Source organism: Diabrotica virgifera, chromosome 3 (genome assembly GCF_917563875.1).
Source record: "Diabrotica virgifera virgifera chromosome 3, PGI_DIABVI_V3a".
In the NCBI taxonomy this organism is placed as follows: Eukaryota; Metazoa; Arthropoda; class Insecta; order Coleoptera; family Chrysomelidae; genus Diabrotica; species Diabrotica virgifera.
The window spans coordinates 269,780,412-269,793,053 of record NC_065445.1 but is presented as its reverse complement, the minus strand read 5'-3'; the positions used below and the strand labels follow the sequence as shown (position 1 = coordinate 269,793,053).

At 31.9% G+C, this 12,642-nt stretch overlaps 1 protein-coding gene across 1 annotated transcript in view; it reads right to left on the bottom strand.

Moving 5' to 3' along the window:
- Nucleotides 1–116: 116 nt before the first annotated feature.
- The window catches only part of LOC114328285 (transmembrane protein 185B), a 39,784-nt gene continuing 27,258 nt past the window's right edge, over nucleotides 117–12,642 (bottom strand). Inside the window, exons 5-7 of the mRNA XM_028277100.2 lie at nucleotides 11,955–12,089; nucleotides 11,593–11,716; nucleotides 117–8,691 (exon numbers count right to left, since the gene is read on the bottom strand). Coding sequence (XP_028132901.1) covers nucleotides 8,483–8,691; nucleotides 11,593–11,716; nucleotides 11,955–12,089 — 468 coding nt within the window. The 3' untranslated portion in view covers nucleotides 117–8,482. The remainder of the gene's footprint in view (nucleotides 8,692–11,592; nucleotides 11,717–11,954; nucleotides 12,090–12,642) is intronic.

Below are 12,642 nucleotides of genomic sequence, written 5' to 3'. Positions count from 1 at the left end.
TTCAAATAGTTTTTATAGGTATTATTTTCACGTTCTTACTTTATTCTGTTTGTCCAAAATGATGTTTCCGTCAGCATTAAGATTCCTGTTAAATAACAATTGAATAAAAAACGCAATTAACATAGTATCTTTATTACAAATACTAAAGTAAGTACAAAATATTCAAAAATTTGATATCAACTTAACACGATAATTGGCACAAATCTCTAACAATGAGTCACTATAAAATTATCAAAAAAGATATGAAATTTTGACAGATAATCGAGATCACACAAGCCCTAGGATGCAATAACATAACATGTACATATATAATTTAATTAATGGATATTTACAACAAACGATTATATTAACAAAGTAAATATATATAAAACGTTTTACGTGTTGAAATATAATTCGTTTCCACTGAAGCTGATTATAATCAAGCCGGAGAACGATATTAAAAGTTGATACCTCTGTAGATACTGAAATAGTTGGCGATAGACTGTGAAATATTTGACAGATGTGGCTTATGTTCAGACTTTTATTATTTGGTAAGCTGGCAACCCTGTGCATGTCTAGGTTTTCGTATTCACAGAAACGAGAGACAGCATCAGAGACATGTTAACCCTAGACAAGGCATACTGAGCAAAAAAACGTAATCTTCATGAGCATTTTTCAGTGCGTCACAAATGATAGAAAAAAAGGTAAGTCCGTGATAATATACATTTTAGTGACATATTTTAGTTAAATCTGACAGTTGTCACATTTTATTTGCAATTTGGCATAAAATCAAATCAATTGTGTTTATTGCATTTATAAAATGGTATTTTCTTTGATTTGTATAGTCTTATAAATTGAACAGATTATATTCGTAGATATATTATATAATCCGTAAATATTTTTTTTTCGATTATAGCGCCATCTATTGACAACTAGAATAAATGTTATAAATGTCACCGACGAAATGTAATCACCGACGTGCGTTTTTTATGTGACATGCAATTTAATGCGTTAGAAAGAAATCGAAAAACGTGACGGACTGAAAGATCCTCATGAGAAAAAGCATATCTCTCTTTTTACTAAGCGATACCGCTCATATGAGTGACAGAGATGGCTAGACCACTCAAAATGAATATTGACCAATTGCGTCCTTGATATCCGCGTTACACCTCGATGCACAGAGCGGCCCATAGCTAGCCTAATCTACAGGTTAATTTATCTATGGACAGCATTCACAACTATTCACAAGTTACTCACCGTGGATGCATATGACCTAGTCGTGCATGTTGTTCTGAAGCTATTTCCTTGTGGCATTTTTATGATTAACTATTTAGATGGTTTATTTCCCATCTAAATAACTAGTCTATTATAAATTATATTCAAGTACAAGTAATAGGGCTTTTCATTCACAGTGATTTGTTTCGAGCTTCTGTCATGTGTCGTCTAATATTAATATATCTACGTCATACGTCTTTGGTTTGTATCATTGGTCCTACCAATAACGTATGACGTAGATATATTAATTTAGATGACACATGACAGGAGCTTGAAACAAATGACAATCGATGACAAGCCCTATACAGTCCACAGTGTTGTTTCTAATTTAACCAGTAAATCAGCGAAAAGTAACCTGAGTAACCTAAAAAGAACAGTCCTGTGTTTAAAGCATTATATTTGATTCCAAAAATCACAATATCCAAATACTTTCATGGAAGATATGTGTGAATGTATACTGCACGCATAAACCAAAAGTATCAACTGATAATAGTCCTAAGTTTTCCTGTACGGTACTATATTAACAACGTTATTAATAATCTTCTTTCAGAGATATTTTTTAAATAAATTATTTACAACCGTATTTACCAACGCTTCCTATAACTCTTAACAGCTCTTTTGAACGAACAGGTTTTCACCGGATCTATGTTGTTTACCGGAAAAGAGAGAACAGAGGAAAGAATTATGAAAGGCAAAAAAACTTATGAAATGAATGGAAATCTGCTGAAAAGCAAGACTCTAAATAAGAGAACAAAGATGACCCTATACAAGAGCTTAGACTTCTTACATATGGGATGGAAACAACGACGATTAACAAGAAAGGAAGATAGCCTTCTAAAATTTAAAAGGAAAAATAATGAGCACGATACTGGGCAACAATGTAACAACATAGAATGAAGGGAGAAAATATAATCAGATACATAAAATCTCTTCGCTTGAATGGATAGGACATATATAGAGACGCCACACTCAGATATATTGAGAAGAATAACTAACTGGACACGGACACCAATATGGTCCAGGTGAAGACGAATGCCTAGAACAAGATGGCTGGATGATGTAGAAGATATTAGAACAATGAATGTTTAAGACTGGAAAATTCAGTGCAAGTGAAATGTTATGTGTATTCTGTATTACTATATGGATGTGAAACCTGGATCATGAAGGTTAACACGATTAACAAATTAGAAGCCTTTGAAATGTGGTCGTATCGCAGAATACTCAAAATATTATGGGTTCAACGCATTTCAAACAGAGAAGTCTTAAACAGAGTAGGTCAAGGCGAAAGTGACTTGACGTATAATGAGATGTAGCAGATACCGAATATTGCAGTTAATACTCAACGGAAAGGTCTAGGGAAAAAGTGGAATTGGTAGGAAGAAATATTATTGGCTCTGAAACCTTCGTCAATGGACTGGCTTATCAGCAGATCAATTATTACATGCCGCGCAATATCGAGAATGTTTTCGGCAAATTGTCATGGAAGTTACCCACTCCTAAAATTTGGCCACGGTACTCAAATAAGAAGTAGGTACTTAGACGGTGGTGAATACGGCTGTAGACTTTCTTTTATTTAAAGCACTGTATACATTAGCACATGTACTTTTGCGACCAAAAAGGGGAAACATTCAAAACTTTTTCACGTCATATAAATAAGATATTGTTTTGTGTTAATGTAGTTACAACAATAAAAAATAATGATAAAATTAACATTAACAACCTGCATTTACAAGTGAGCAAACTTAATTATTTTTTAAAATAAATTATGTTAAAAATTGATTTAAGCGCGCCCGCATTCGCTGAGCTGACCGTGCGCCTTAGAGCGCGTTATTAAAAGTTCCCTATTCGCAAAATTAAATTCTGACAGAGGGCGCTCAAAATTTCAAAGATGGACGATAACTCAAGGAAAACAATTCATTTTGTTCTAAAACGTTAAATTAAAATAATTTAGACGAGTGTTTTGCCAATAAGACAATTAAAGACAACTCAAAATTATGTTTCATCTGTATGCATTCGTTAAAATTTGATGCTAACTACCGATTTGTTAAAATCTGCCCCCCCCCCCCCGATAATCACACAGCGTTTTAAAAATTAATTATTAATCTATCTTAAAATTTCTAATTTTGTTTTTAATTTAATTTATAGGCCACTACAATTTATTTTACACTAACAGTACTAGGTGAATTATATTAAAAATATAAGAAGAATATTAAAAATAAGTACTAGGTGAATTTATTTTATAAAAATTGTGTTTTGGAAATTATGAGGTGGCCGGAATATTTTGTATAACAATGTACATTCTATGTACAGAATATATACTGCATTTTATTTATTTATTTAATTTTACAGTCGCTTAAACATTAAAAAATATTACGTTTAATACAAACTTTAAATTAACAAAATGTGTGATTTGGCATTAGTTAGTTTACGTCATTACGTAAAGTATAATAGGAATGAATACTGAGGAACACTGCAATAGTGTTTTTAAGTCGAATTCACTGTTAATTACAAAATAAACTGACCGCAAATATGTACACAAATTAACGACCAAGTCAATGTTTTCCTCGAGTTGATGCTTTTCAAATTTGCCACCAGGCGTCGCCCACTTTGCAGTTCCTCGCCAATCTTGGTCAAAAATGAACATAGAAACATATACCAAAGCTTAAAATGTTTTGAGTTATTCTATAATTTCCACTGGCCAGATTTTCAAAGTTTATAGTTTAATTTTGTTTAAATCTCTTGTAAACATATTTTTTTTCTTTTTTTGGCATGGGCTGTCTCCACTCAGCCAGTCACAATATTATAAACATATTAATTCGCAATTTTTTAGTGAAATGTTTGATTGTTTAAACTTTTTTATTAATAAAGATAAAGTAATTTTGCAAAGTGTTGTTAAAGCTGAAACAATTACCTTTAAAATGAGGCTTTGAAAAGTTAATCGCGTGTATGAAAGCTAAGTTATACTTGGAAAAGCCCCATCGAATGCCTATTTTGCAGTTGTTTTTCACGAATTTTGTTATAACTCCGGTTCTAACAACCGGATCAAAGTTCATAGAACGTTATTTTGTTAATTTTTTCAAAAGTACAGTGGAACCTCGATAACTCGGATTAATCGGGACCGCGGCCGATCCGAGTTATCGAAAATCCGGGTTAGCCGGAGAATATGGTAAAAATTAATAAAATACGGTATACTTACAGATAAACTCCATTAGAATTGAAATAACATGAAATATATTTATAAATATGCACAGTACCTATACATCAAAATTACTAAAAAAAAAACACCAAACACAAACGTAAGCAAACGGAAGCGAACAATACAAGACACACAATACAGTCACAACCATGTTAGGTTATTTAAGAACAGTGAAAACTAAAGACCATTGTTTATAAAAGAATTTTTTAAATAGTCTTTCCTAAACAATGCTAAGACAGTTTGAAATAAAAAGGAATAGGTACTACAGACAGGTGCCTGTTGTTTCTGCGGCGTGTGCTATGAGTCATTTTTACTATCGTATAGTTCAAATTACACACATACACATTATCTCTCAAAAATATTATATTACATACATTTTTATTGTTAAAAGGTTTGTCTGATAATTAACTATTTTAAATAGGCCACATAACTAAATAAGCCACAATTAAATTGAAAAATAATTTTATGAACGTTTCGACGCCCAAATCGGGTCGTTGTCAAAATACAAAGTATTGAAAATCAAAATGTTTATCTGATGAAAATCAGTCCGGGTTAGCCGGACTTCCGAGTTATCGGGGGCCGACTTATCGGGGTTCCACTGTAATAATTTTCATTTTGGTAAAATGAAATATCTCTATGGTCTGTTTTTAAATCAAGAGGAGTAATTCAAATTTACCGCGCCGTAATTCTTCTTTGTAATTGGTCCAACCTCAGGCAAGTTTACTCCACTGTTATCAAATGAAGGGTACAGGGGGAAAAGGAGGAATGTCAGAAATGTTCATTTTTTGTTTTAATAATTCATTAGATAGGGAATATTCTATACTTTATTATACGTAAATAACACTGGTTAAAAATGAGTTGTGTCATGAGATAACACGAATAATAAAATACCTATACAGAAGAAGAAGGGGGAATATCATGGTGTTACCGGTTAAGAAGGCTTTTATTGTTACACATTGTTTTCGTGTGACCACAGAGTAAACATACCAAACATATGATTTAAAAAAAATACCATATACATTAATACCATTAATATACATAATACATAAAGTGACCTTCCTTCTTTTTCCCCTGTACCCTTCAAATATTGACACTAATGACATTTATAAAATTTTGACATTACTGACATTTCATAGGTTAATTAATTTATATCGGCGATTTTTGTGTTTTCTGCGTTATTACTTTAATTTTTAGTCTACTTTTATATAAAAAACAATCGTTTTAGAACTCTTTAGCGACGTATTAATATAATATAATATGTATGGATTACCGTCGAAGGCCGATATGATCCAGCAAAAAAGAAGATGTATTTGGTGACTTTTCTGGTGACTTTCTTGGGTGTGAATCTGTCTTTTTAGTTTACTCCTCTTGGTTTAAAAACAAACTATAAGAGTTTAAAAATACAATCATTTAAGCAACTAAAGAGTGAGCCCACGTGCTTCTTGATGCTTGCTTCGTCTATATTCACACGGCCTCCAATTTACAAGAATTTTGTTCTATCGGTCTTCTTTTTGTCTTATATTGTGTCCGGTAAATTTTTCCATTTCAATTTTGCAACTTCTTGTTTAACATCCCTCACTTTTGTTTTCTTTATCCACTCGTTTCTCTTTTTTTCCATTAGTCTTATGTGCAACATTTGTCTTTCCATTGCTCTTTGTGTTTTTATGATTTTCTCCTTGTTTGCTTTTGTAAACGTCCACATTTGGGAACCATAAGTGAGAACAGGGAGTACGCATTGATTGTATACCTTGGTCTGAAGATGTTGTGGATATCTTTTGTTTTTAAGAATGTAGCTTAGTTTGCCAAATACCACACATGCCAGTCTAACTCATCTTTTGGTCTCTGCTATTTGGTTTTCCTTGTTAGTTTTATAATTTGGCCCAAATAAACTTAACCCAAATTTATCCTGGTAGCCTCGAAAAATCGAATCTAGGCACCAAAAAAACGTCAAAGAATTATGTATATGAGACATAAAAGTGCATACTCAACCACCCCCTGGCGCTTACACTAAATAATATAAAAGTTTCCTTTTTGGTCGCAATTTTAAATATTAAAACATCTACAACATAATTTCCAGCTGAAATAAGATATAAACTGTTTTAAAAAATCTAATTGTAATTTTGTTTAAAAATATCACATAAGTGTATTTTCCGCTGCGTTTGTTACATAACACCAGTTATATATATTCGAATATAGCTCGTAGCTCAATTTGTACAACTATAAAAATCACATTTTTTTAAAACTAAGTCCAGTCCTTTATCCTAATTTATGTACAGGGTTAGAACTCTATGAAACGAACATACCGTTATAACATATAATCTCGCAACACCGCAAAATATGCAACCTACAGTTTATTGTCAGAGAGAGAACTAAACAATTTTGAGTAGGTATTACCTACCTATACTTTCTTTCTAAATAATTACTTTTTAAGTAATAGGTACTTTTACTTTCTGTATTTAAAAAAAATCGATTTTTGTTTTTTTACGTAAAAACATTCCTTGGTATCTTGAAATACTGTTATAAAACTTTATTCAGAAATTCGAAATAGAAACGAAGTTAGAGCTGTATTTATAGCGGTAGGTACCTACCTGAGCTTAAACTCGTTTGTATACAACTACGCTCGCGAAGCCTGACCTGTGTAGCTGCAATTCGACACAGCTCAAAAATGATGGTTGTCGCAAAATTGACTTTATGAATACTATAGATTTAATAGAAGTATTTAATTGAAATTTTAGCATGGATTTGAATATATTTGTTATTACTATCACTATTCTTCAAGTAGAACTTCAATTTTGTATTTAAACATTGCTAAAGATGCTTTACATGTTCTAGAATATTATCCACAAACTCTTCCTCTATAGTGTATTATATAGTATATCATTGTATGTTCACTTTTTAGACTTCCAATCTTGTATATATATTCAATTATAATAAAGGTTTAAAGAATCCTAAGCCCTTTTGAAACACTTCACAACAGTTATCTAAATTAAACAATTGTGATAATGTACAGAAATATGTAACAAATGAAGAATTCTTAGATTAATGTTAAAACAAAAAATACATGAAGATGACAAGGAAGAACTAAGTCTTCAAGCGATACCAACTGGTCAAAATTTGGAAAAATTTGACAAATTTAGGTACAATAAGTTTCATGCTACAGGGAACAATATAGATAATGAGAGAAATACATTAACATATATTAATTCATAAAAAATGAAACAGAAAAAAGTACCTTCTTCAGAAGAAGTATCTAAGGAATTGATTAAAAATAGAGGTGCAGAATGACTAATGAGCATCTAAAAATGAAAATTGGTGTATGGTAAACAGAAGAAATTCTTAATATTACGGTATATTGTTATTTCATATTAGATACGCAGACGATACCGTATTGCTGAAGTATCTGATGATACGCATCACCAGAAGATAGACACCTTTAGAAGAAGAGGTGTATACATTTTAGATAAAAATCGAAACTGATTAAGAAAAACTCATCGAAAAGGAAGTTTTAGGATAATTACACTGTACAATTTCATCAGAGAAGTGTTGGACAAGATTGCTTTGATATGTTCTAAGGAAAAACCAAAGGAAATATGAACAAGAACCACCTTTAAAAACTAGCTTTATGTGACGCATTTTTTGATGATAAAAGAAAACATGAACAAATATTTATAATTCAAAAACCTATAGTACCTATTATTGTACCTTACTTACCTCTGTATTTTCCTTCACTTTATAATTTAGTTGTAATGAAATAAATCGCAAATACAATAAAAAATAAAATATAATAACCTAAATTTCATGCTTTTCTTAATAGAAAACCTCACCTTTGATCTTCTTTTTGTATCATTTGACTTCATTAAATAAGAATAGATTAAAGTCTATCAAATTCTATATTATCTAAACCTTATACCAAAATGTACTCTATACCGTATATAACTAAACGTTCCTTACTTTTTGTTCTGATAAAACAGAAAAGATTTCATAAAGGGCTTAGACAAAGTAAGACAAATCCTATCCTAAAAGTATGTAAATTCAGTCTGGAATCTCTATAGAAATTATAGGTACAACGGGCTTCAGTAGATCGGCTCTCTTGACAACTTTTTCTCGTATGTCCACCTGGGGCTCCAGTTCTACGCCGTTGGTGCGTCTCTCGCTGTGATAAGCTATGTTGGCGTATTCTTGTAATAGCGGACAAGCACCTAGTACAAACGAGCAAAAGTCTTTTCTTATACCGAACCACCCTAAAAACAAAGTTAATTTTTTTAATTAAGATTAAGAGACTTAAGAGTCCGCCTTATAGGTTTACTAAATAACATTCTGAACCTTTTCTTGGGAATCATAAAGATCAAAATATATAGAAGATGTGACGAGCTCACTGTAACGGTTCGTTACGTTACGAAATTATTTTTGAACTTTTTAATTATTTTTATAATTATTTTCTCTTGATCTCTGAATTAAATTCTTTAATTTTCTCGTAATCAACTATTTACGTGACGTCACACTTCGGTGTCCCGAACGTACTACACGCCACCTAGTGGTGAATATGACTTCGTGTTCTGAGAGAATTTGACGTTTACCTTGACGGAGAAGCGCCTTTCGCTCGTTACTTGACTCGTGGAGCCGGAATAGTGTAGTACCAGTACCCAAAATGGCGGAGAATATCTCCAGAAATTAATTAAGTTTTGTCTACAGTTCCCAGTTTGACTTTAAAATAATATTATAGTACCCAGCTGTGTCTTGAACCAGGGAAAACGGCAGTCCACTAGGAGTTTATTCCCGGTAATTATTCACTTTTTATATAGTCAGGTTTTTTATATGACCGCTTATATTGATTTTGTAAAATTTTGGAATCTTATTGTTGGATTCAAATCAATTTCTATTTGGATTTTATATAGATTAATCGATGTTTATTTAAGATTCCGTCCAGGAAAATTCTATATTCTTTTTCTAGTATTTTTTTTAACATAACCAAACATATGAATTTCTAAATTAATGTTGTTGGAAATAATCCAATTTGCAGATCCAATATCTATAAGTAATATTCATTCAGAGAAAATCCTAACCTTATTTTTTTGTCATACAAAAGTCAAAATTTCTTTTGAATTATACCAACATCATTAATAATAATTATCCTATAATATATTGTTCTAAATATCATATTCTGTATTTAAATTCTACATCAAGGTCACACTCATACCTTTTCACATCTGATAAGCTTTGCTATGTTTTTTTTATTGCTGTTCATTCTAAAAACTTGTTCCTCATTATTTCTTCTTTTGTTTTTTTACTCACACATGTTCGATTAGAAATTGAAACTAAGACTGGGAAACTATTTGTTTTAGCCTTTTGGGGAAATAATATACTTAACACAACATGGAAAGTCATGGACCCTCAACCACCTGAGAGGAACCTCCTATTCCGGCTACAGTCACAGTCAACCTGGGAGCAAGCTGGAGCATTGCAGCTCCATTTTCTATCTTCTACACCTGTGCTTACAGGAAGCACGGTTTGGCACTATCCTAGTGCTCATTTTCTGGGAACCTTTTGTTTAGTTGTTCAAGGAATAGGTTTGTTTGGGAACATTCAGTTTGGTGATTTTAGTAACTATTGCGTATCATATCACAGGCATTTAGTTGATGCACTATGTTTATTTTTTTTAAGATTTAGCTTACCTTTGTTTCGTTATATAACATATTTATATATTAGTGTAGTAAGTTCCCAAACTATTGTATCTACGGTAAGTTACTTGTGCACAAGGAATAAGCCCAGAAAATTAGTTTTTTTTTTATATTTGTCGGTATTTGATTTAGTTGTACGTAGCAAACGTACTATAACCGTTTGGTACAGGTAGTCTCATGTGAGTTGTACCCTATATATAAGTAAGAGGTATTTTAATTTTGTAACATGTAACATCATTGTTACATTACGGTATATTGTTTAATATTGTAACCATATACCTTTTGTCATGTTAGAGTCACATCCTATTCATTTTGTAACTCAGAGATTGTGCAAATCTAGCTAGTTATTTTTAATAAATATTTACTTATTTTGTATATCATTTATTCTTATTATTCCTTTATGTTCACATTTAATGATTTAATATATTTAATATAGTTTTGCATATCCATATATCGCTAGCCTAACTTCATTCGGTTTGGGTTTGTCTATTCATACTTCTTTTATTAGTTCATCCCATCTCTTCATCTTTGCATCTTCCTCTACTAATACTACTGCAAAAGTAGTATTTTGTTTCATCGGCTTCTCCAACGAGAAGCTATTTTCTTTCTCTTTTCATTTTTGTTAATTTTGTTACACATTAAACTTCTGTTCTTTCTCTTTTCTACTTCGGTTGGAGTTTATCATTCTCTTTACTTTCACTCCAAGAGAAGTTTTCTTTTTTGTTACATCACCAGCCAAGAAAATTTAGCTTCAGAAAAAGCATGGGGACACGAGAAGCAATATTCTGTCTTCAACCTCTGGCACAAAGATCAACAAGTAGACCTTTTTGTTCGTTTTATAGATTTTGAAAAGGTGTTCGACCAGGTGTATCACAGAACCTTGATGGAGATATTGAACGACATTGGAATCGACAAAAGAGATTCTCAAATTATAGGAGGTATTTATTGGAATCAGACAGCAATATTTGACCAATGGTAATACTTCAAGGCCAATTGAAATATAACGAGGTGTCAGACGGGGTTGTGGGCCATCACTGATGAGAATAAGTACAGATAAAGAGCGCTAAAGATCATCAAAATTAGAAAAGTTAGCTATCTAGGATAAATAACGAGAAATGGAAAGTACCACCTCGCGCAATTGATCATCCATTGGTAGATTGAAGAAATGTTAAAGACTGGACCGGCCTTGATTAAATATCCTTGTTTAGAGCCGCATTGGACCGAGACATATTTGCTAGTGTAGCTGCTAACCTCTACTAGAGGAGACAGCCCCACAAGATGAAGAATATACCAGGATTGATTACCGAGTTCCACGACTTTTTAAAGTATGTGGCAACATTGCAACCGACCTGTAGACAGAATTGTTAATTTCATTTTTAAACCCAAGAAAATATAACCGATGAGATAAATCGATGAAGAGCATAACTTTTATTAGTAAACTCTTGTAAATTTATGTATACTTACATTTATTTCCTCCTTTGGCACTAAATGACATTAAAATAAGAGTGATAAAAGATACAAAAAGTGGGCTGGCAACTGCTACATACGATAACCGAATATCGTCGTCTAGTTTATCAGCTAATAATACCTAAAAAGTACATTCCAATTAGTGGTTTCAAATAAAATCCAATCAAATTGAGATATGTAAAGAATTAAAGAGAAAGAAAAATTATATGCTTGGCAGCAACGCGATAAAGTTACAACAAAATTTGATAGAACTTCTAACAGGTGGCGCTAGTGCTACATATTAATATAATACAAATACATTGTTTAATAGTTTATAAGTGAACTAGTAGTTCTTTATTGTTTACTTTAAAAGTACTTACTTGAAATACAAGTATAGGAATAACTAGAAATGTATAACCAACAGCAGAAATAAAACTACTTCTTCTTTGTTGAGCGTTAACTTCTGGAGTTCTTAACAAAATGGCAGCAAAAATGATTGTATATAAAACACCAACCTAAAACAAAGATAGACACTGTATACGAATGACTAGTAATGAAGTTAACATACAATACAGTGACTTAATAGTTTCTTGTAAAATAATTGACAATTTGGTATGAACATAGACCTTTCTCATTCATCTCCATTTATCCTTATCCATTTTTCTATAGGCTTTATTTCTTTAAATTGTTATATTCTTAAATTCATCAACAAACCAATGATTTTTACATGCACACCTGTTTTGCTGCTGCTTCAATATCTTCCTTCCTTTATCCCGGACCAGTACACCATTTACATTTTGATCCTTCAGTCTTTTTGGTGATGTTTTCTAGTACCGTTCTGCAACTATTGCATCTCTCAGCTGTTGCACATTTCATTTCTTTCTAGCCGTCTTATTTTCTTTGCTGACGTTTGAAATACTAGCCCTCAATGTTAAGATCACTAGACAATGATCTAAGTCTATGCTTGCGCCTCTATAACTTCTGCAGATGATGGTGAAGGAATGCGAAGTCATAAAAACCATACAAACGAGAAAACTGAACTGTCTAGGCCACATAATGAGAGGGGAA